The sequence below is a fragment of the Muntiacus reevesi genome, chromosome 3 (assembly GCF_963930625.1).
Source record: "Muntiacus reevesi chromosome 3, mMunRee1.1, whole genome shotgun sequence".
Taxonomy (NCBI): Eukaryota; Metazoa; Chordata; class Mammalia; order Artiodactyla; family Cervidae; genus Muntiacus; species Muntiacus reevesi.
In genome coordinates this window covers 134,840,056-134,866,384 of record NC_089251.1, presented here as the reverse complement: position 1 = coordinate 134,866,384, position 26,329 = coordinate 134,840,056, and the positions used below count along the sequence as shown (strand labels likewise).

Below are 26,329 nucleotides of genomic sequence, written 5' to 3'. Positions count from 1 at the left end.
CTTTTAGATAACTACTTTTCTATTATAAATTATACTTTACACTGTTATATTGAAATTGACTTATACTATAGTGGTGGATGAAATATTCCCATTAATTTTCTTCACATATGACTTGGGCTTAGAAAGAATACTCTTGCTTGCTTTATGCCAGGGATCTGCAGAAGATACATCTAGTTAAAGAATGCCTCTGTGTCACAGCACTGACATTGGAGACTTTTCTCATTAAGTTACCAGTTATTCATAATATGTAATATGATCTGCAGGTGGTGTAGACTTTTCACATGCCTTACCAGAATGAAATCTTGATTTTTCTAGAATTTATATGCTTTTCTTTTTTGACAATTATCAGAACTAAGCAATCCACTTAACCATGTATTTAAGCAAGTTCAGAATTAAATTTGGTTAAGTCTTTTAGTTCATTTGTAATTGTTTTGAATTATTCTATTTTGTATACATTTCAATTTTATAAATATATTGTCTTTGAAAATAGATGGATTGTAAGTTACTGTGGAAAAATACCTTTAATTTTCTTTATTTAAATGAAATGTGAATGACTGATATTTTTGAAACTACAGGTTTCAGCTTGTTCATCCCCCATCCCCATATATGTTATGTTGGTAGGGATATTTCAATGAAAATCATAGTGAAATTTTTTATTTTAAATTATTTTTTGAATCGTGCAGTACTGGATTCAGTTAAGTTCAGTCACTAAGTCATGTCCGACTCTTTGTGACCCCATGAACTGCAGCATGCCAGGCCTCCCTGTCCATCACCAACTCCCAGAGTTCACCCAAACCCATGTCCATTGAGTTGGTGATGCCATCCAACCATCTCATCCTCTGTCATCCCCTTCTCCTCCTGCCCTCAAACATCAGGTCTTTTCACATCATCAGGGTCTTTTCAAATGAGTCAGTTCTTCACATCAGGTGGCCAAAGTATTGGAGTTTCAGCTTCATCAGTCCCACCAATGAACACCCAGGACTGATCTGCTTTAGGATGGACTGGTTGGATCTCCTTGCAGTCCAAGGGACTCTCAAGAGTCTTCTCCAACACCACATTTCAAAAGCATCAATTCTTTGGTGCTCAGGTTTCTTTATAGTCCAATTCTCACATCCATACATGACCACTGGAAAAACCATAGCCTTGACTAGATAGACTTTTGTTGACAAAGTAATGTCTCTGCTTTTTAATATGCTATCTAGGTTAGTCACAACTTTCCTTCCAAGGAGTGTCTTTTAATTTCATGGCTGCAGTAACCATCTGCAGTAATTTTTGAGCCCAGAAAAATAAAGTCTGACACTGTTTCCACTGTTTACTCATCTATTTGCCTTGAAGTGATGGGACCGGATGCCATGATCTTAGTTTTCTGAATGCTGAGCTTTAAGCCAACTTTTTCACTCTCTTCTTTCGCTTTCATACTGGATTAGAACTGATAAATATTTTTTCAGAAAAGAATAGCAGTGAATTTTAAGGTGGTTATTTTTGTTTTTACAGCAAGGCTAGAGAAGATTTGCTGAAAACTCAGAAAGAACGTGATTTTCATCGAATGCACCACAAGAGAATAGTCCAGGAGAAAAACAAATTAATTAATGACCTCAAAAGGTAAGCTGCTGATATTTGTTGGCATATTTATTAAACAATTATTTAATTAGTTTTAAGTAATTTGGCCATAAAAGGATGTTCCAGGTAAAGTTATTCATTGAGTATTTATTGAACATTTACTATGTGCCAGGCTCTATATCATGTGTTTGAAATAGAAAGATGAACAAATTTAGGTCCTTGCTCTTAGGATTCCCAGGGATTATTAAGGTGTGTGATGGGGGAGTAGCTAAGCAGAAATACAGTGAAATATACTGCATTGTTGCTATGCCAGCGAAGGAGTTGTCACCCCAGTCAGATTGGAGAGTGAGAGGGTTCAGGGACCTATATCTAAAGGAAATGAATTATAAAGTATGAGTTAACAGAGTGAAAGTGTGGAGTCAGCATGCTGTGCAAAGGCACCAGGTCATTGGAGGAACATGACAATATTCATCAAATTCTTAAGCATGGAGAGTAAAGTGCAGAAGCACCTGACCACCCCTGACCACCTTCTCCTCAAAATAAAAATTTATAATCTCTAAGTAAAATTCTCCTTTGCTTGTTCCAAGGCAGCACTGCCCAATGGCACTTTCTGTTATGTTATTAACAATTTATATCCACACTGTCCCATATGATAGTCACTAGTCACATCCTCTACTAAGCACTTTCAAAGTGGCTAGTACAACTGATGTATTAGATTTCTGATGTTTATTTAATTGTAATTAATTTAAGCTTAAATTTAAATAGCCACATTTGAACAACATGACTTTGGGATGGTCATGATAACTGCTGTATTTTGTAGTGGTTATGGTCATTGTGACTGTTATGATTTCTTAATCATAGGCTGTCCTGTGGAGCTTCAGAATCAGTAAACTTTCAACTTAGCAATATGTTAGAAATTAGCATTTTTCTGATTTTTCTTAATTGAATCCCTGTAGAAATAAATACTACTTTAATAAGAGAAAAACTGCATTAACTTGGGGGGAAAAAAAAAAGACCTTGAGCGTGTGAGAGTGTTTCTTCATTGACTTAATCTATTCTTTTGGTTTCATATATTGGCCTTATTTTTTTGTGTTTTGGTTCATAAAATTGTTCCAAGTCCATAAAAATTCAGAAAAAAAAATGAAATAGTTTATTTTCCTCTTAACAAAACATTGATTGAGAAGTAGTACAATGTAATGAAAAGAGTTTGGATTTTGAAATCAAATAAACATTGGAAGCCTGACTCCACCACTTACATTTGTGTGCTCATTTAATTCTGTTTTTTATCTGTGAAAACTGTGATAATAAAAGTACCTAATACAAGGTCTAGAACAAAATAGATAGCATAATATTCAATAAACACATTGTAGAATGTATATGCAAAGGAATAAAATACTTGATTTTCTTAATATGAGGTTATTCATACTTGTTTTCAAGACCATCCTTAATTTTGATGTGAATAACACTCTATCTAATCATCCATTGTTTGTAGCCCTTGTCTTGTTGAAAATTGTTTTTGAATTAAATAAGCTGAAATTTTCTTTTCTGTGAATGAATGGCAGTGACTTCTGGGTACATACTTGAATAGAGCAAAAGGAAATAGAGAACTAACCAACTCAAGAGAAAGGTGACTGTCCTACCTCCAGCCAGGTTGCTGGGAAGCTGCCAGACAAATAATACTTCTTATACTTCTTGACTTTGTTATATTGACTTTTTTTAAAAATTTTTATTTTTTATTTTTCAGTGGGTTTTGTCATACATTGATATGAATCAGCCATAGAGTTACACGTATTCCCCATCCCGGTCCCCCATCCCACCTCCCTCTCCACCCGATTCCTCTGGGTCTTCCCAGCCCACCAGGCCCGAGCACTTGACTCATGCATCCCACCTGGGCTGGTGGTCTGTTTCACCACAGATAATATACATGCTGTTCTTTCGAAACATCCCACCCTCACCTTCTCCCACAGAGTTCAAAAGTCTGTTCTGTACTTCTGCGTCTCTTCTTCTGCCCTGCATATAGGGCCATCGTTACCATCTTTCTAAATTCCGTATATATGTGTTAGTATACTGTAATGTTCTTTATCTTTCTGGCTTACTTCACTCTGTATAATGGGCTCCAGTTTCATCCATCTCATTAGAACTGATTCAAATGAATTCTTTTTAACGGCTGAGTAATATTCCATGGTGTACATGTACCACAGCTTCCTTATCCATTCATCTGCTGATGGGCATCTAGGTTGTTTCCATGTCCTGGCTATTATAAACAGTTATATTGTTATATTGACTTTTATATGGTTTTCACTTTTCATTCAAATGCAAAAAAATAGGAGAAAAGAGGTTGAGAATGTTAAGTGGAAATCACTGATTTAGCTCAATTACCCTTTATGATGCCCTTTATTTTCCATAGGTTGAAGTTACATTATGCATCATATGAACCAGCTATAAGAGTATTACATGAAAAGCACCATGCTTTACTGAAGCAGAAAATGCTGACCTCTTTGGAAAGGGACAGAGCAATAGGACAGGTAAAGAGACCATGTATGCTACCTGAAAATGATATTTAACCATTTATTTTTTTATAACATTATCAGAAATACTGGTTTTTGTTTCTGAGTTAAATTTTAAATGATTTTTACCAGTTGTCATGTTATAAAAAAGATTCATTTGGAAAAATCCAGGAAAATATTTTATCCACTTGAAAAATACAAAGATTGTTATTGAATTAAAATTACTTAATTAAAATATAGCTTTTTAGGAGATTATTAAAATATTGTTAGAGGGAAAACCTGAACCATTAAAACATAACAATACTCAGATTGGGTTTTAAATGCCATCTATGATGGCTGCAAACCTGGACCTTATCTAAACACTTTAAACTCAGATTTTTCATACATAACATATAGCCATAATGACCTATCTTTTAATATTTTTGTGAAACTTAGATGAGATGATGAATAGAGAGTCCATGCAATTTCCTCCTAAATGAATATTTGAAACATCTAGTTACTGACTCAATTTTCAGTCATTTTTGCTATTGACATCTCTTTTCTTCCTGTAGGATTTTTTTAATAGGCCTAGCCCTAGGGTGGTAGAGTGAGGGCTAGCTAGTATAGAGTTCAAGAATAATAAAACAGAATGTTTCTTGGTCAAGGTGAAAATATGTAACAGTTGATTAGAAAATATAAAACTGCTACTATGCTTAGCATTCTTTTATTTTTTCTGGAGATACTGATTTTTGGCCAGACTTTTAGAAGCTATAGAAGTTTGCACAATGGTTGCAAAAGCATGAATGATTTTAATAAGGCATGCATTAATCAAATGTATATTGTCTTTTCTTGAGTGTAATTTTTATTTACTAAAATGAGAACATCACTTGTCTCCTTCTTTGTGCTTGAAATTTAATTGTGTGTTCTTGACTATATGAATTAATGATAATATTGCCTAAAAATAGTTTAATAATAGTTTGCAATTTTATGACACTATATTGTCAAATCTTCACAACTTCACCTCTTTGCTCCTTTTCATCTAACCTGTTCCCACAACCTCTTAACAGGAGGCACATTTCCATTGCCAGGAACACTATGATCTAGATTCAGGTTGCTCCTGCTGCTCTTCCTGCCACAAACAAACTTAGACTTGCTACCATCTTCCTCTCCTTTCCCTGCTGTTTTCATGCTCATCTTCCTGTTACTCTTCTCCCAGAGGAACTCATCAGTGACCTGGTCATATGTTTCCAAGTGACCATGTGTGTTTAGTAGGACAGACCACTCATACTAAGTTTCACTACTCAAAGGTATCAGGGCCTTCTAGCGTTCATGATGGCAAGTACCTCCACTCCCCTCCAGATTGTCGATTTCTCCATCTGCCACCTGTGTCTATCACTGGATCTTCCAGTCAATGTCTTTGTAATCAGAGATAAGTTGACTTCCTGAATGGCCATCAGTTCCACTGTCTTTAATATGAAGTTAGATCAAAGCCTATGTTGAGACATATTTAGGCCACATACAGTCTTTGGGTTTCAAAATGTTCACCACTGGTGTAGTTAAGCTCAAGATGGGGAGTGGTAGCAGTCAGTCCTGGCTGTGCTGCAAAGTAGCCATGTGAACATTCAGGTAATTTTATATATATGTCTCTTTTCTTACACATTAAGCAAAGGTAAAATTACTTGCCTTATGATTGATATGTATCTAAAATAAAAACATGTTTAAAAAATGAAAATCTTTTTCAGATTTTCATTTCAGATTTTCAGAAAAATTCTCTCTGTGAAGAAGGGTTGAATTTTACACTCAGATGTATAAAGAACTGTATCTTTATTATCCACAACTTATTTTGTCTTTGAACTGCTATTCCCACCAAAGGTGAAATAAAACATAACCTGCTATTAAAGACAATCCAGTCTCTTTGAGTTTAACATAGGGTATTTGGATGTTACATTAACTGATTATTTAGCTAAAGCATAACAATCAGTGTTAATTTTCTGTCTTCAAATAGCCTCCTCTTCTCACTCTTCCCAGATGACACCTTGTACAAGGGACATTTCTGTATCCGCTGGCCCAGAGTCTCCATGGTGTCCTCTTGGCTGTCACTTTCTAGCATGGTGTTACTGCTTTGGTTATATTCCTGGTGCTTAGGTAAATGGTTCTGGGTGGTTCTTTTGAGTGTGAACCTGATATAGCTTGCTTATTCTATGGCTTCTGCCACAGCATCTGTAAGATCCTTATAACATCTCTGACCTCATTGACCTGTCTCTCATTCATTGTCATTTCCTTGAAAGTGAAGTGAAAGTGAAAATTGCTCAGTCTTTATGACCCCATGGACTGTATGGTCTGAATTCTCCTGAATTCTCCAGGAGATCGTCCCAACCCTTTTCATTTCCTTAAAAAACTTATCTTAATGGCCATTTAGCTTATTGTGTTTTCTCAAATACTTTGCTTAAAAAAGGGTTATTTTAGTTTGTATATAAAAGTGAAAGTATACTGTGAGATGACAAAAATCTAATAAGTGTGTGTTTCTAAATTCTTTTGATAGGTAATAAGCAATGTGATCACTTTTAAATTTATTTAAATCTTGTGGAAACATCTGTAATTTAATTATTTTTAGCTTTACAAAACTCCCTCAAATGTCCAAAATTTGGAATTAGAGCCCCATTTTTGAAAAAAGATAAAATATAATTTATTTTTAGTATGTATATATATAAATAAATTATATATATATATATACACACCCACACACATATATATAATAAATTACATGTTATCTTTTTTGGATCATGGGGTTCAATATAGGAAATATTCTAAAAATATCTATCTATCTATCTACCTATCTATCTATCTATATACATGTATTTCTAGGTCTATTTGTTGAGAGGATCTAGAAATAATGACACTGAAGTTTCTAATACTATTCTCCTACAGCATACTAACACATATATATGGGATTTAGAAAGATGGTAATGATAACCCAATATGCAAAACAGAAAAAGAGACACAGAAGTACAGAACAGACTTTTGAACTCTGTGGGAGAAGGTGAGGGTGGGATGTTTCAAAAGAACAGCATGTATATTATCTATGGTGAAACAGATCACTAGCCCGGGTGAGATGCATGAGACGAGTGCTCGGGCCTGGTGCACTGGGAGGACCCAGAGGAGTCGGGTGGAGAGGGAGGTGGGAGGGGGGATCGGGATGGGGAATACGTATAACTCTATGGCTGATTCGTGTTAGTGTACGACAAAACCCACTGAAATGTTGTGAAGTAATTGGCCTCCAACTAATAAAAAAAAAAAAAAAAAAGAGGAAGTGGTGCTTCCTGAACAAGTGGCTGATAGTAGTCTGGGTGAAGGAAATACAAGATGAGCCTGGTGAGTATTTGAGGCACCTTGTTGTAGAAAGTAGCAGATGTTCATAAAGTAAAAAAGAAAACAAAGAAAGAAGGAAGGATTAACTACTACTCAGTGACAGTAGAAAAATATGTGTATCTGTATGTAATTAAACATGATATTTTTTGTTGGTATAATCATATGAGGGATGAGACAGCTTTTTAAGGTTGAATTTTTAATTTAAATCTATTGTTCAGGAAATATAGGTAAATGGAATGCCACCAAACTGACAAATGTTCTTAATTATAAAATAAATTTAATAAAACAAGGAGTGTTTGTGGGTGGAAAATGAGCTAAGAGTTTTTAGGATAGCAACAGTCTCTTCATATTTTACTTCCCAAGTAATATTTACCTCATCTTTTCATGGATATGAAGATGAATTAGGCTATTGTGAAGCAATTTCAACAGAGGAGAAAACTCCAAGTAGAGACCTGAATAATTATTATTAAAAGTGTGTGGCAAGTATTCTTGGTTCAGGAAACTATGCTGTGAAATAAATGTTTCAAATGTTTACCCATAATAGATACTTAATTCTTGCTGTGAACTTGAATTTAGACTTTAAATTGTTTCTTTTATTGCAATTAATATTTAAATTTTTAAAATACATAGGAATTAATGCAAGAGAGATAATATTTCCTATATTTTTTAATCAGTATTTAAGCATTTTAACTCATTTTGGGGTTATTTAGCATATAATCTCTTAACTTTGGATTTTACTTTTTAGATTTCTGGACTTCAAGAAACACTGAAGCATATGAAAATAGGGCATAGTTACCATGCTCCTGAATTTAGAGGTAAAATATGAAAAAACTGATTTATTATTGCTTGGTGATTTCTCAGTCTTGTCATAACTCAAGTTATTCATTTGAGTAATTATTCACCATGAGTTGAATACATGGTATGGTAATTTTCATAAACTGAAATGTTAATGAGAAGATCAAGAAGAAATATAGAATATGAAATTGTATAAATTACTTTTAGAGAAAAATAGGGATAAACTTTTTTTTTTTTAACTGCTTCTGCTTCTGGCCCTGATGGAGTATCTTGTACCAGACTAGCCTTCTTCTCATAAATAACTGTAAAGCTATGTTTGAGGCAACTATTTTTAGGCATTGGAAAGCATCACAAGTCACAGAATGCAAATGATGGAGAGAAAGTTTATAAGTTGAACTTCACTATCACCATGGCTGTTTGGGAAAATTTCCAAACCAAACTCTATGGAGCTGGAGGTAGAGAAGAGCATGGCAGTCCTATATGAACTGAAAAGGCAAAAACTATAGTTCATAAGTTGTTGAAGCATCTAGAATCTGTAGGAAAGGGTACCAGATAAGAGGGTGCTGTAGTGAATAGTGGCCTAGTTTATGAGGGCATTTACTTTGAGTAGTTAGGTAATGACTGGGCTAGGTATGCAGGACTACCTGATATTTGCCAGAGAGAGAAGACTCCAGGATTAAGAGGCGACAAGTGGTCTATATTTCTGCTTTGTGCCAGTACCATACTGTTTTGATTACTGTAGCTTTGTAGTATAGTCTGAAATCATGGAGCTTGATTCCTTCAGCTCTTTTTTTCCCCAAAATTGCTTTAGCTGTTCTAGAGATTGTCATACTGAGTTAAGTCAGTCAGACAGATAAAGACAAGTATTATTATAAATCTTATATGTGGAATCTAAATAGTTGGTACAATTTTTATAGAATAATTGGTTCTATAAAATAAAAAGAACAGTTATAGATGTAGAAAGCAGACTTATTGTTACCAGGGGGTAAGAAGGGGGAGGAATAAATTGGGAGATTGGACTGACATATATGCAATCAGTTCAGTTCGGTTCAGTTCATTTGCTCAGTCGTGTCCAACTCTATGGGACCCCATGAATCATAGCACGCCAGGCCTCCATGTCCATCACCAACTCCCGGAGTTTGCTCAAACTCATGCCCATTGAGTCGGTGATGCCATCCAGCCATCTCATCCTCTGATGTCCCCTTCTCCTCCTGTCCCCAGTTCCTCCCAGAATCAGGGTCTTTTCCAATGAGTCAACTCTTCACATGAGGTGGCCAAAATACTGGAGTTTCAGCTTCAGCATCAGTCCTTCCAATGAACACCCAGGACTGATCTCCTTTAGGATGGACTGGTTGGAAATCCTTGCAGTCCAAGGGACTCTCAAGAGTCTTCAACACCACAGTTCAAAAGCATCAGTTTTTCAGCATTCAGATCTTCACAGTCCAACTCTTACATCCATACATGACCACTGGAAAAACCATAGCCTTGACCAGACAGACCTTTGTTGGCAAAGTAATGTCTCTGCTTTTTAATATGCTATCTAGGTTGGTCATAACTTTCCTTCCAAGGAGTAAGCGTCTTTTAATTTCATGGCTGTAGTCACCATCTGCAGTGATTTTGAGCCCAAAAAAATGAAGTCTGACACTGTTTCCACTGTCACCCCATCTATTTCCCATGAGGTGATGGGACCAGATGCCATGATCTTAGTTTTCTGAAGGTTAAGCTTTAAGCCAACTTTTTCACTGTCCTCTTTCACTTTCATCAAGAGGCTTTTTAGTTCCTCTTTACTCTCTGCCATAAGGGTGGTGTCATATGCATATCTGAGGTTATTGATATTTCTCCCACCAATCTTGATTCCAGCTTGTGCTTCTTCCAGCCCAGCATTTCTCATGATGTACTCTGCATATAAGTTAAATAAGCAGGGTGTCAATATACTGCCTTGACATACTCCTTTCCTATTTGGAACCAGTCTATTGTTTCATGTCCAGTTCTAACTATTGCTTCCTGACCTGCATACAGGTTTCTCAAGAGGCAGGTCAGGTGGTCTGGTATTCCCATCTCTTTTAGAACTTTCCACAGTTTATTGTGATCCACACAGTCAAAGGCTTTGGCATAGTCAATAAAGCAGAAATAGATGTTTTTCTGGAACTCTCTTGCTTTTTCGATGATCCAGTGGATATTGGCAATTTTATCTCTGGTTCCTCGGCCTTTTCTAAAACCAGCTTGAACATCTGGAAGTTCTCGGTTCACATATTGCTGAGGCCTGGCTTGGAGAATTTTGAGCATTACTTTACTAGCGTGTGAGATGAGTGCAATTGTGTGGTAGTTTGAGCATTCTTTGGCATTGCCTTTCTTTGGAATTGGAATGAAAACTGACCTTTTCCAGTCTTGTGGCCACTGCTGAGGTTTCCAAATTTGCTGGCCTATTGAGTGCAGCACTTTCACAGCATCATCTTTCAGGATTTGAAATAGCTCAACTGGAATTCCATCACCTCCACTAGCTTTGTTCGTAGTGATGCTTTCTAAGGCCCACTTGACTTCACATTCCAGGATGTCTATCTCTAGGTGAGTGATCACACCATTGTGATTATCTGGGTCGTGAAGATCTTTTTTGTCAATTCTTCTGTGTATTCTTGCTACCTTTTCTTAATATCTTCTGCTTCTGTTAGGTCCATACCATTTCTGTCCTTTATTGAACCCATCTTTGCCTGAAATGTTCCCTTGGTATCTCTAATTTTCTTGAAGAGATCTCTAGTCTTTCCCATTCTGTTGTTTTCATCTATTTCTTTGCATGGATCAATGAGGAAGGCTTTCTTATCTCTCCTGGCTATTCTTTGGAACTCTGCATTCAAATGGGTATATATTTCCTTTTCTCCTTTGCTTTTTGCTTCTCTTCTTTCACAGCTATTTGTAAGGCCTCCTCAGACAGCCATTTTGCCTTTTTGCATTTCTTTTCCTTGGGGATGGTCTTGATCCCTGTCTCCTGTACAATGTCACAAACCTCCGTCCATAGTTCATCAGGCTCTCGGTCTATCAGATCTAGTCCTTTAAATCTATTTCTCACTTCCACTGTATAGTCATAAGGGATTTGATTTTGGTCATACCTGAATGGGCTAGTGGTCTTCTCCACTTTGTTGAATTTCAGTCTAAATTTGGCAATAAGGAGTTCATGATCTGAGCCACAGTCGGCTCCTGGTTTTGTCTTTACTGACTGTATAGAGCTTCTCCATCTTTGGCTGCAAAGAATATAATCAATCTGATTTTGGTGTTGACCATCTGGTGATGTCCATGTGTAGAGTCTTCTCTTGTGTTGTTGGAAGAGGGTATTTGCTATGACCAGTGCGTTCTCTTGACAGAACTCTATTAGCCTTTGCCCTTCTTCATTGTGTACTCCAAGGTCAAATTTGCCTGTTACTCCATGTATTTCTTGACTTCCTGCTTTTGCATTCCAGTCCCCTGTAATGAAAAGAATATCTTCTGGGGGTATTAGTTCTAGAAGGTCTTATAGATCTTCATAGAACTGTTCAACTTCAGCTTCTTCAGTGTTATTGGTAGGGGTATAGACCTGGTTTACTGTGATAGTGAATGGTTTGCTTTGGAAATGAACAGAGATCATTCTGTTATTTTTGAGACTGTATCCAAGTACTGCATTTTGGACTCTGTTGTTGACTATGATGGCTACTCCATTTCTTCTAAGGGATACTTGCCCACAGTAGTAGATATAATGGTTTTCTGAGTTAAATTCACCCATTCCAGTTCATCTTAGTTCGCTGATTCCTAGAATGTCGATGTTCATTCTTTTCATCTGTTTGAGCACTTCCAATTTGGAACAACAGACTGGTTCCACATTGTGAAAGGAGTATGTCAAGGCTATATATTGTCACTCTGCTTATTTAACTTATATGCAGAGTACATCATGAGAAAAGCTGGGCTGGATGAAGAACAAGCTAGAATCAAGATTGCTGGGAGAAATATCAGTAACCTCAGATATGCAGATGACACCACCCTTATGGCAGAAAGCAAAGAAGAACTAAAGAGCTTCTTGATTAAAGTGAAAGAGGAGAGTAAAAAGCTGGCTTAAAACTCAGCATTTAAAAAACGAAGATCAGGGCATCCGTTTCCATCATTTCATGGCAAATAGATGGGGAAACATTGCAAAGAGTGACAGACTTTATTTTCTTGAATTCTGAAATCACTGTAGATGGTGTCTGCAGCCATGATATTGCTCCTTGCAAGGAAAGTTGTGACAAACTGAGACAGTGTACCAACAAGCAGAGACATTAATTTGCAAGACAAAGTTCCAGATAGTCAAAGCTTTGGTTTTTAGTAAGTATGTGAGGATTTGAGAATTGGGCCATAAAGAAGGCTCAGTGCTGAGGAATTGATGCTTTCCAATGTGGTGTTGGAAAAGACCCTTGAGAGTCCTTGGACTCAAGGAGATCAAACCAGTCAATCCTAAAGGAAATCAATCCTGAACACTCAATGGAAGGACTGATGGTGAAGCTGAAGCTCCAATTCTTGGGCCACCTGCTCTGAAGAGCAGACTCATTAGACAAACCCTGATGCTCAGAAAGATTGCAGGCAGGTGTAGAAGGGGATGACAGAGGATGAGATGGTTGGATGGCATCACTGGTTCAGTGGACCTGAGATTGAGCAAGCTCCAGGAGATGATGAAGAACTAGAAAGCCTGGTGTGCTGCATCCATGGGGTTGCAGAGTTTGATATGAATGAGCAACTGAACAACAACAACAAACTCTTTGGAAAATGGAAGTGTCTGAGCTTGCTACAATCATTTCCTTCATATGCATCTAGCTATCTGTGACCAATTCTGCTTTCTTTATTGTTCACTTCTTATTTCCTTGTTTACTGTAAGAGATGGTAGTTGTGGTAGGTGGCCACCTTTCACATCCCCCAGCTCCTTATCACTATCTGGGAGGATGTAGCTGGTGGCTTCCACGTAGCTGGCTTTTTTTCACCTGGGCTCAGATATTTGCATTTGGAAAAGGCTTGTTTCCTAGTAGAGCATACAGCAAAAAATATTTCATTTCAGAAAGAACTCAATCAAATATAAGTATGATGATTTAAATACCAAAATCTCAGTAACTCTTAACTCAAAATGACTAATGATTAACTAATGATTGTGAAAAATAATAGACAGAAGGATTAAAGGTTGAGGAATTGTACATTAAATTGATGCTTACATCAGTTAACCTCTAAATGTTACATTCTAATTACTAGTTTGTGATTTTATTTATTTATCCTTGACAACTGTTAAAATAAACTGGTGGTTTATAGATAACTCCTTTATGAAATTATCTCCTGATATTTAATCTAATTCAGAAATGAATTCATGGTTTTCTAGACTGACACTTATAAGTTACTTTGAAGATCAATTTTATAATTACATTTTTATCTATATTTTGAAGTGACTTTTGATCAAAATAAACTCAAACTCAAATGAAGAAAACATGTATTATTTAAGTTGAGTAGGTCTCAATTACCTGAATAAAAGTAATTCCTTAAATTATGTATTGAATAATTTTGTGCTCCTTATAAACATGCAGAGTCTATTTTTATAGAGGATTTGCATTTCCTTTTCCTAAGCTTCTTGAGTGATTTCAGCATTTGGCTATGTGATCTCAGAGTGTTATCACTCAGATCAACTGGAGCCCTACTTAGTCAACTTTTTTGAGAAGTTGGTTTATTGATTACCTACTGGTTCTTCATAAATCTTGCTGTCTTTCACAATTATTTTCATATATTTAACTCTTTCCCTCTTCATTTTCTCATTTTAGTTTAAGTATTAAAATATTTTATCTATCTGTAATTCATCTATTTTTCATTTATTTTGAGCAGAAATTTGTATGGCAGTAGAAATTCTTTATATTAAATTGATTTAGGAAGCAATGACTTTATTGCTGTTTACTTTGTTATTTAATCTGAATTTAAGGAATAAGCGAAAACTTGGACTCACTTGGAGTAGTTATCAAAGAATTTTAAATTTACCATATTTTTTTTGACAACATGATGTGTTTATTATGGAAGAATTTTAAATGATAACAAATTGGAAAAATTATCCATAATTGCTTACACCTAGAGAGAATGTTGTTAATACTTTAGTAGTTAAGTTTCTCACCTGAAAAGCGTTTATAATCCTATGTTTGCTCTTGTATGGTACGTATAATAGTAGAAATATTCATAAGAGAAACTATGATATAATGATTATTATCAACTAGATATTTGAAGTGATAGTTATGTTACAGTTTTCTTTGTTGCAATGGGAAGTATTGTGTATCTAATATTTACAATAAACTACACAGAAAGACTTTTAGTATGACATATTATGAGATATAACTTTTTGTGCAAATTACATAATCTCAAAAAGTTTTTCATATGCTTTTTTTTTATTATGTTTGTGTTAGCTAATATTTCTTTGATTTCACATGAGGCTGCAAAGATACATACATTTTATGATTTCTTATAATTTGTGATAGGAATCTATAAATTCAAGAAAAATATTTAGAAATCAGAAATCATTTATGAAGTGAAAAACTGTGAAACTGACTTCAGAGCATCACAAACAGATGTCATATTTAGTAGAGAAAAGGTTTTAGCTTAAATAATTGCTTTCGGGGTCGGGTACTTTTTGTTGCTCAGAATTGTACTATAGGATGTTAGTTTCTTATGACTATATGTAGTAAATAGTCTAGTTTAGATAGATACTGTTATCATTTAAAATATAGCTCTTTCCCTTTATCTCTATTACCTTTTTCTTAATTCTGATATTTGTATACTTTGATCTCATTTGAGCTTCCTAATCTCTTGGATATTTTCTGTTTTTCTCCCTGGGGTTAATTATGGATACTTTCGTCATGATATTTTTTCAGTTAAATAATTTTCTTTTCAGCTGTGTTTAATCTACATTGGAGTTAGGGACTGATATAATATAGGTACTTACATATTTGTTAAATGAATATATTCATGCATATCTGACATTTAACCAGGGGCCTGAATGTTCGGTTAGTTAACACTGGGTTAAATGTGCACATACATGAAGAAGTGGTTGAATGGGTGAAATTTAGCACTGGGAGTACAATAACTATAATTTCTGTAAGTTAAAAATGTGTTTATTTGACTTTTACTTTATTTCTCTTAAGGAATCATACCTTCCTTAAGATGATGTTTGTGCCAAGTCAAAACTGGCATGGCAGCAGTCAGTACTGTAGGCCTTTTCAGTAACAAATATCAGGTGATAAATATAAGGACGCTCTTATGGGGAAATGGCCTTTGCTAGGGTATTACTAAACATTAAGAAGCATTTTGTGGCATTTTGAAAAGTTCAGTTCAGTTCAGTCACTCAGTCATGTCTGGCTCTTTGCGACCCCATGAACTGCAGCATGCCAGGCCTCGCTGTCCATCACCAACTGCCAGAGTCTACCCAAACCCATGTCCATTGAGTCGGTGATGCCATCCAACCATCTCATCCTCTGCCGTCCCCTTCTCCTCCTGCCCTCAATCTTTTCCAGCATCAGGGTCTTTTCAAATGAGTCAGCTCTTTGAGAGCCTCTCATTTGTTCAATAAATCTTTGTATAAATAAAAGTGATAGTTATCTGATAATGGAAATCATGTTATTATTGGTACACTGAGAAATTATTAAGAAGTATTATTTTTCTTTCCATTACACGTACATTATGCAGTGTATATTCTCATGTTTTGGTTGCAAATGTTGAATTTTTTCCTAAAATATTATTGAAGTGTAAATTCTTCTAATTTCACTTTGCTTGTGGAACAACTGCTTATACTTGTAAGCAAAGCACTTTTTGTTGTTTTACTTTCATTTATCCTTATCATTTTGGTGTTTGTGTTTTGCTTTTTATTTTATTTCTTGCAAATTGGTGTTTAGTAATGTTTTGCATTCTACACGAATCTGTTCATATTCCTAGAATTATCCACTGGAATCCTGGATCTCTCTCTCTATTGCTTCCTCCTTTCTTCCCTGTAGATATTGCTGTACACATTCTCCTTATATGTAAAAGGGAACAAAAGATAGTGAACTACACGGCGTTATTGCCAGGATGTCATGAAATAACACATATGCTGTTTAGACAAGTAGCTGTTAGATAGTAAAACATCAGTGGAGCATAATTGCTACCTATTATTATTTTAAATCATCATCAAACCAGACTTTCACTCTTGGTCGTGGAAGCAGAAAATGCTATAAATCAGAATTTGAAGTGAAAGTTTTTCTGTAATCTAAACGAGCTATAATTGTTGTCTTTCCTCCACATTTTGACTCACAGATTCTGTGGGGCCCTAACTTGTAGCACCATTGAGGGAAGACAGACAGTCCAGATACCCTAGTGTTTGAAGTTTTTAAAGTACTTTTATGTAGTACTAACTTATGCAACATTTGGCTTTTATGTTATTGTGAGGGTTATTTTGATAGTTTTCTTCTTTGAAACTGGCACTGAGTAGGAAAAATTGGATCAGAAAAGAAACTAAATGCTAGCTAGCGTGTGCTTACTCACCTTTATAACATCAGAATTATTTCAGAACCTTGGCAAAGAGTCCTTCGAGATATTTTTGTGTTCATTGTCTTTTCTCTGTCATAGATTGATGTTATAAATTAGAATATTTAGTCTTTTAAGAGTTAATGATTATAACCGTATAAATTATTTGAAATTAACTGGTTGTTTAGAAATATAGGAGGGAATTATGTATACCTAAACATGTATATGGATATGAAAAGATGTGAAAAAGAAACCGACTTTTCCTATCACTTTTCTTTTCCCCCCAAATGATTCCTTAGGACTGCTCCTTATGTCCAGGAGAGTTTAGACACGAATATTACAACTGTTTTGGAATGTTACCCTGTGTTTTCTGTTTTTCTCTACATTGTGAAGCATGAGGATATATTATTAATACAATTTTCATTTAAAAAATCTCTATTATCCAGTTCCACTTGGACATTTTTTGTTATTGCTTACAATTCTCTCCTTTGACCCCCTTCAGTTTTGTTTATAAACACATGAAATCTCATGAAAGCCGGAATTAGATATAATTGAATTGGAGATTGACTTCCATGCTCTTCAGCTGGCTCGCCAAGCCAATTCACTAACCTTGCAGCACTACCACCCTGCATTTTTGGGAAATGAATTTGAAACTTCACTTACAACATTTTGTTATGGTTTAATATTATTATTTTAATACTTCAAAAAATACATGTGTAATGAATTTGGCTTTCTTTTTTGGTTATAATATTTCTTACAGACCAACAGAATAAACATTAAGAGTAAATTGTATTATCTTACAGTTGTTCCTACTTATGAAAAGGAAAACGCAACAGAAGGTCCTACTCAAAAAGGTCTTCGTGAAGCCAGAGAACAAAGCAAATGTAAAGCAAAGACGAAAGTTAAAGTTAATACAAAGGTATGGTATTTTTGTTTCCATTGATCCATACTTAAGTCTCAGATATTCAGATTCATGGACTCATATTGTATCATTATTGTATTGCAAAATGAATTTAGAGATTATGAATTCCAAACTACTTGGACTATAGATGGAAAATGGAAGTTCTTGAATATTAGTGGTAATTGAGGGACACACATGTATTAATGGTGGAGACGGCTCAGTGGTTCACTCTGCCACGTTTTCAAACTTAATCACGGCCATTTTTGCTCATTTTTCTTTGTCCAGAGAAATAACTATCAAGTCATCCCTTATTTATTTTCTCATACTAAAACTTCAAACTTTCATCAGCCCTTTTAAAAAAGCAGAATGGAAAGAATTAATGCCCCGTTTAAGAACCTCATTACATCTTAGTGCCTTTGCTGTGCAATCAGGCTGATAGTTCAAATCTTCTGCAGTGATTACAGAAAAATGGTATTAAAAATGTGTGGTAGACAAAGAGATCAAAAATGAGGAAGAAAGAAAATTACATAAAACCCATGAAGGGTTTAGTTTCTTTTCATGAACATTGCATAAAGTTTTAGCTGAGTTATTGAATGTTTTTATAAAGTGGTTGTTACCTGTGAGTTCTAAAGTATCTGACATTTAAGAATGAAAACATTTGCAAATATAATAACTTTCTCCTAGTAGTAATGCTATAAGAGCAACAGATTTTTTTTTTATGAATTCAAATAACCACTTAGCTAATATCTCTAATGTTTTTTTTCCTCAAAGATATTCCCTGGAATCTAGTGTCATAGGTAATATTTGAATAAAACATGAACTAAATACTTTTATTGATAGGTTATACTAAGGCTTTGATAATCAACTTTTTGTGACGTTTCGACTAGTGTTTCATTGTTCTTCATTATCAATATTAATTTTTAAATTTTTGGTATTTGGGGGAGAATCCCCTCTTTTATTTAGCTCACCTCCAGCTTCCCTATGCCTTCAAGGTCCCATCAAGACTGACCCTCCACTTTTGTCACCAGAGAGCTTTCCCATGGCTCCTCCTGTGTGTAGTTTGAGTCTTTTCCAAATGGGGCGGTAGGTGACTCCATTGCTGTCAGTAAGTCATGCTTCTTCTTCTTTGGATAATCTTTTTATATCTCCACAGAGGTTATTAAGTCAGGGAGCAAATATAGCACTCACAATAATTTTAAAAAAATTAGATCTAAAGATTTGGGGTGTGATAGTGGTGGTTTTCATCAAGAAACATTTTCCTTTTCTAATGTGGCTTAGGCATTCTTTTTCACATAGTAATTCATACTTAGAAATGATTGTTTCAGGTTAGTAGTTAAAGACATTGAGCTGTATGTCATAATCAAAATTCGAAGCTTGAATGAGCTTCTTCTGTGTTTAAGGATGTGTGACAGCTGACTGTGGGCTGTCTGTAAGTGGGTGACGGTCAGGGATGCTGAAGCAGAGCAGGCAGGAAGGCTGGCAGGGCCACTGCTCCAACGGTGGCCGAATAAGCAGAGACATTTTGGAACTTTGGGGTTAAAGCACTTTGGTATATTTTAGTGAGGCTGCCTTTCCTGTCCCCTTCCCTGTCACCACCCCCCCACCCTAATCCTACTGTTCTCGCTATGGTAAGATGCCAGGTCTGGTGTGTGTTGGGGGCAGGGGTGCTCTAAAGTTAGCCCAAGCTTTGCTTTTCTCTTCAGTCCCAACAGATAAATGTATCTCTCAAGGCAGCTTCCCCCCTTTCATTAGGGATCGATTCTTGGCCTTTAGTCTACATGTAAAAGCTTTATCATGTGTCCTCTGTATTAAAGTGAAGAAAAATAGGCTAGGAGGAATGTTTTATTTGCTTTTGCAATTTTAAAAGCAGTTACTTAATGAATTTTCCCCATGTTTTGCCTTTTCATTCAGGAAAAATCAGGGTATCATTTTGGTAAGTCAGAAAAAAAAACTACTTTAGATCATTTTGAACAAAATAACTATAATACATGGAGTTGGTTATATAGGTTACAGAAGATCTAAGATGTCATCTAGGGAAGAAGTAGACAGCTCAAAGATTGGCAATGGCAGGGCATTTTCCTGTGTTGGGGACACAGTGGGAAAAGAACATTATTATCAGAATCGAAGAACTGGGTCCAGCAGGTAGGAAGAGTGTGAAGTAAGAGGCTGTCTAGTAGGGGCTGGAGACATGGAAAGGATGCAGGGCATGGAGGAAGGAACTTGCAATACATAATACTAAGGGAGGGATTAGAAAAAACTCATTAATTAATATATATTAAGAAAATATTCATAGCCAACCAGTCTATTTCTAGTCATAACATGTACTTGATATGCTTCTTCCTTTTTTTTTTTTTTTTAACGTTCTCATTCAGGGTTTATGCTTGGTTTAACCAGTACCCACTGGAGTTCTTTGTGTGGTGAGCTGGGGGCTTCCCAGGAGACTCAGTGGTAAAGAATTCGCCTGCCAAGCAGGAGATGTGGGCTTGATCCCTGGGTTGGGAAGGTGTCTTGGGGAAGAAGATGGATGACCCATATCTTTAACACTCAATGGTCTGAGGATTTAGTGGTCCTGTTATCTTGGATTGTTGTAATTTCTCATTGACATTTGCTACTTAACATGGATGTACTAAGATGGGCCCCAGGTTTTTTGCTGGGTTCTAAAATGTAATTCCATAATGTATTTTCAAATATAACATCTTTGCTGATGACTTTCAAAGCTACATATTGCCATACTTAGCTGCACACCAATAATTTAGCTATTTATAATTTCCATCTTGAGATGCTACCATTGCCTCAAAATTAACATGACTTAATTCACAAATCATCTTATTTAATAGATAAGCTAATTTCTTCATTTTAAAAATTTCTTTTAATAGTGTCTGCAATCTATTAAAAGAGTCAGTTCAAAAATATGTCATTTATTATCTTTGATCCTCTCCTTTCAGTGTCTCCCAAGCTCCCACTGATGCCTTTTTCACATTAGTTGGCAAGTTCTGAATTTTTATACTGGGGTTAGGTGGGAAGGGAAGACTTAGGGGTTAAAAATCTGATTGAAAAGTGCCTAACAAGCTTATCTTGAAGTTTCTTCATTGGAAGAGCAAATTTACTTAAATTGAGGGATTAAGGAGGAGATTATGGGGGACTTTCAAAATCACCTTTAAACTACCAATTGCACTGTTCCTTTTTCAATGATTACTCCCACCCTTCTAAAGCTGATCTCCATGGAAAACCTTAGCTTCCTCCTAGACTGTTCTCCAGTAGTCCATTCTGTGTGACACTGAATATTTTTTCCATAAACTTGCTGTTATAAACTGGGTTAATCTTCCTTGCTGCTGCTGCTGTTGCTAAGTCTCTTCAGTCGTGTCTGACTCTGTGCGACCCCATAGACGCCAGCCCACCAGGCTCCCCTGTCCCTGGGATTCTCCAGGCCAGAACACTGGAGTGGGTTGCCATTTCCTTCTCCAATGCATGAAAGTGAAAAGTGAAAGTGAAGCAGCTCAGTCATGTCTGACTCTTTGTGATCCCATGGACTTCCTTAGACAGTTGTATAACTTTACTTTTCAAACCAGTTTAGTATCTAGATAGCTCAGTTGGTAAAGAATCCACCTGCAATGCAGGGGACCCCAGTTCAATTCTTGGGTCTGGAAGATCACCTGAAGAAGGGGTAGGCTACCCACTCCAGTATTCTTGGGCGTCTCTTATGGCTTAGCTGGTAAACAATCTGCCTTCAATGTGGGAATCCCACCAGGGATTCCCTGGTGGCTCAGATGGTGAAATGTCTGCCTGCAATGAAGGAGACCTTGGTTCAACCCCTGGGTCGGGAAGATCCCCTGGAGAAGGAAATGGCAACCCACTCCAGTACTCTTGCCTAGAAAATTCCATGGATGGAGAAGCCTGGTGGGCTACAGTCTATGGGGTCACAAAGAGTCAGACACGACTGTAAATTTCAATGTGGGATACCTGGGTTCGATCCTTGGGTTAGAAAGATCCCTTGGAGAAGGAAAAGGCTAACCACACCAGTATTCTGCCTTAGAGAATTCCATGGACTGTATAGTCTATGGGGCCACAAAGTATCAAACACGACTGAACGACTTTCACTTTCACCTCACTTATCCTGATATGCCATGTTAATTTCTCTATATTTTTCTATAACATATGAGATTATAGTCTAAAAGTTAATTCTTATGGTTTAAACTATTTTCTGTACAATATGGAAACAATTTTCCTGAATACTGGAGAAAAGCCATTTTTCTTCCCTCTGTAAACCAAACAATGGGTTACTAAAATAGTCAACAGGTTAGTTTTTGTGAAGATAACTATACATTATAACACAATTTCCCTCTATCTGTGAAATATATTTTACTCTAAAAGAAGTGAGAATCATTATGCAATTAATTGAATGTCTTTTGCAGTCATATAAGTCACAGATAAGAGAAAGAAATTACTACTTTCAGTTCAGTTCAGTCACTCAGTCATGTCCGACTCTTTGCCACTCCATGGACTGCAGCACACCAGGCTTCCCTGTCCATCACCAAGTCCTGGAACCTACTCAAACTCATGTCCATCACATCAGTGATACCATCCGACCATCTCATCCTCTGTCGTCTTCTTCTCCCACCTTCAATCTTTCCCAGCTAGCATCAGGGTCTTTTCCAATGAGTCGGTTCTTTGCATCAGGTGACAAAAGTATTGGAGCTTCAGCATCAGTTCTTCCAATGAATATTCAGGACTGATTTCCTTTAGGATGAACTGGTTGGATCTCCTTGCAGTCCAACGGACTCTCAAGAGTCTTCTCCAACACCACAGTTCAAAGGCATCAATTCTTCAGTGCTCAGCTTTCTTTATAGTCCAACTCTCACATCCATACATGACTCCTGGAAAAAGAAATGACTACTTTAGAGGCTTTGAGTGGTGATTAGACATGTGAAAAGTTAAACATGGTGGTTGTTTATTCACTAAGTCATGTCTGACGCTTGTGATCTCATCGATTGTAGCCTGCCAGGCTCCTCTGACCATGGGATTCTCTAAGCAAGAATACTGGAGTGGGTTGTCATTTCCTTCTACAGGGGATCTTCCTGACCCAGGAATTGAACCCAGGTCTCCTGCATTGCAGGCAGATGATTTACCAACTGAGCCATGAGGGAAGCCCATCCTCTCAAGAAGTTTATGGTGATGGTGGTTTAGAAACCACCATACCTTTAGAAAGTTAAAGGTATCAACATTTTTTTTGTTGTTGTTCAGTCTGTAAGTCATGTCCTATTCTCTGCGACCCCATGGACTGTAGCACGCCAGTTCTTCACTGTCTCCCACTGTCCTTCACTATCAATTTGATTTCTGGTTCCTCTGCCTTTTCTAAATCAAGCTTTTACATATGAAAATTCTTGGTTCATGTACTATTGAAGCCTAGCTTGGAGGATTTTGAGCAATACTTTACTCGCATGTGAGATGAGTGCAATTGTGCAGTAGTTTGAGCATTCTTTGGCATTGTCTTTCTTAGGGATTGAAATGAAAACTGACCTTGTCCTTCCTGTGGCCACTGCTGAGTTTTCCAATTTTGCTAGCATATTGAGTGAAGCACTTTCACAGCATCGTCTTTTAGGATTTGAAATAGGTCAGCTAGAATTCCATCACCTCCACTAGCTTTGTTTGTAGTGATGCTTCCAAAGGCCCACTTAACCCTGCAGTCCAAGATGTCTGGTCCTTGGTGTGTGATCACACCATCGTGGATATCTGGGTCATTAAGATCTTTTTCTGTATAGTTCTTCTGTGTATTCTTGCTGTCTCTTAATATCCTCTGCTTCTGTTAGGTCCATACCATTTCTGTTCTTTTTTGTGTCCATCTTTGCATGAAACAGGGCTTCCCTAGTAGCTCAGAGAGTAAAGAATCTGCTTGCAGTGATGGAGACCTGGCTAAGGAGGATCTTCTGGAGAAGGAATGGCAACCCAGTCTAGTATTCTTGCCAGTCCAGGATTCTATGGGAGAATCCCTTAGACAGAGGAGCCTGGCAGGCTATAGTGCACTGGGCACAACTGAAATGATTTAGCACTAGCAACTTGTATGGAATGTTCCCTTGATATCTCTAATTTTCTTGAAGAGCTCTCTAGCCTGTTCCATTCTATTACCCCGCCCCCCCCCCCCGCCCCCGCCTTTTTAAAAAAAGTTTTTTCACTTAGGAAGGCTTATCTTTCCTTGCTTTCTTTGGAATTCTACATTCAGATGGGTATATCTTTCCTTTTCTCCTTTACCTTTGCTTCTCTTCTTTTCTCAGCTGTTTGTAAGGCCTCCTCAGACAACCATTTTACCTTTTTGCATTTCTTCTTCTTGGTGATGGTTTTGATCACCTCCTCCTGTATAATGTTACGAATCTCTGTCCATAGTTCTTGAGGAACTCTGTCTATCAGATCTAGTCCCTTGAATCTGTTTGTCACTTACACTGTATAATTGTAAGAGATTTGATTTAGGTCATACCTGAATGGCCTAGTTGTTTCCCCTACTTTCTTTAATTTAAGTCTGAATTTGGCAATAAGGAGTTCATGATCTCAGGCACCATCAGCTCCCGGTCTTGTTTTTGCTGACTATATAGAGCTTCTCCCTCTTTGGCTGCAAAGAAAACAAGCAGTCTGATTTCGGTGCTGACCATCCGGTGGTGTCCACGTGTAGAGTCGTCTCTTGTGTTGTTGGAAGAGGGTGTTTGCTGTGACCAGGGAGTCCTCTTGGCAAAACTCTGTTTGCCTTTCCATGCTCCATTCTGTACTCCAAGGCCAACCTTGCCTGTTACTCCAGGTATCTCTTGACTTCCCACTTTTGCATTCCAGTCCCCTATAATGAAAAGGATATCTTTTTTTGACGTTAGTTCTTATGGCAGAAAGTGAAGAGGAACTAAAAAGCCTCTTGATGAAAGTGAAAGAGGAGAGTGAAAAAGTTGGCTTAAAGCTCTACATTCAGAAAACTAAGATCATGGCATCTGGTTCCATCACCTCATGGGAAATAGATGGGGAGACAGTAGAAACAGTGTCAGACTTTATTTTTTGGGGCTCAAAATCACTGCAGATGGTGACTGCAGCCATGAAATTAAAAAGACGCTTATTCCTTGGAAGGAAAATTATGACTAACCTAGATAGCATATTAAAAGGCAGAGACATTACTTTGCCAACAAAGGTCTGTCTGGTCAAGGCTATGGTTTTTCCAGTGGTCATGTATGGATGTGAGAGTTAGACTGTGAAGAAAGCTGAGCGCTGAAAAATTGATGCTTTTGAACTGTGGTGTTGGAGAAGACTCTTGAGAGTCCCTTGGACTGCAGGGAGATCCAACCAGTCCATCCTGAAGGAGATAGGTCCTGGGTATTCATTGAAGGGACTGATGCTGAAGCTGAAACTCCAATACTTTGGCCACCTCATGCAAAGAGTTGACTCATTGGAAGAGACCCTGATGCTGGGAGGGGTTGGGGGCAGGAGGAGAAGGGGGCGACAGAGGATGAGATGGCTGGATGGCATCACCGACTCGATGGGCATGAGTTTGATTAAACTCCGGGAGTTGGTGATGGATAGGGAGGCTTGGCGTGCTGCGATTCATAGGGTCGCAAAGAGTCGGACACGACTGAGCGACTGAACTAACTAACTAACTAACTAACTAACTAACTACAAGATCTTGTAGGTCTTCATAGAAGTGCTTAACTTCAGCTTCTTTGGCATTCATGGTTGGGGCATAGACTTGGATTACCGTGATATTGAATGGTTTGCCTTGGAAATGAACCAAGATCATTCTGTTGTTTTTGAGATTGCACCCAAGTACTGCATTTCAGACTCTTTTGTTGACTCTGAGGGCTACTCCATTTCTTCTTAGGGATTCTTGCCCACAGTAGTAAATATAATGGTCATCTGAATTAAATTCTCCCACTCCTGTCTAATTTATTTCACTGATTCCTAAAATTCCTATATTCAGTCTTGCCATCTCCCGTTTGACTACTTCCAATTTACCTTGATTCATGGATCTAACATTCCAGGTTCCTATTTAATATTGTTCTTTACGGAATATTTGCACATAACTCTCAACTTCTTTCAGTTCAGTTCAGTTCAGCCTCTCAGTCGTGACTGACTCTTTGCGACCCCATTAATCACAGCACGCCAGGTCTCCCTGTCCATCAACTTCTTTAAGGGCTATTTTATATTTTGATTTATTTAATGAAAACATGGAATCTTATTTAATATCTTTGTCATGATATCTTTGGTATTTATATAAAATAGATTGTAGTTTAAATATAATGATATGGAAATATAAAGAGGAGTGAAAGTTCCTTTTAACTCTGATATGCCAGTTTATGTCATCATGTTGTGTGATGCCACCCTGGCCTGCTAATGGTGCACTTCAAAAACTATTAAATACCCCTTCATGCTAATACCTTGCTTTATTAGAGCACAAATTTAGCTGCATTTTGTACAGTATTTTTGAATATTGTCAAGCAGTAATTGTTTTTTGCCGGAAGTACTGTGATTCTGACATCAACCAATGATCTCCTTGGCATTTTGCCAATAATTATAAATACTAGTTTAGGATGTTAAATTAGCATTTTTCAGACATAAAGTTGCAAAAAAGGAAATTAGATTTGCATCATTTTTAGAGTTTAGAATTATGGAATATATTAAAAAGTCCAAAACCATATGCAAATGAAAATTTTAATGCCTGTAATTTGATAATAATGTTGAATAT

At 36.9% G+C, this 26,329-nt stretch overlaps 1 protein-coding gene across 1 annotated transcript in view; it reads left to right on the top strand.

Annotated features, from left to right (window-relative positions):
• SPAG16 (sperm associated antigen 16) overlaps nt 1–26,329 on the top strand; it is a 973,751-nt gene that overhangs the window by 48,887 nt on the left and 898,535 nt on the right. Inside the window, exons 6-9 of the mRNA XM_065930647.1 lie at nt 1,495–1,602; nt 3,968–4,085; nt 8,161–8,230; nt 17,525–17,640. Of these exons, the coding sequence (XP_065786719.1) occupies nt 1,495–1,602; nt 3,968–4,085; nt 8,161–8,230; nt 17,525–17,640 (412 nt within the window). The remainder of the gene's footprint in view (nt 1–1,494; nt 1,603–3,967; nt 4,086–8,160; nt 8,231–17,524; nt 17,641–26,329) is intronic.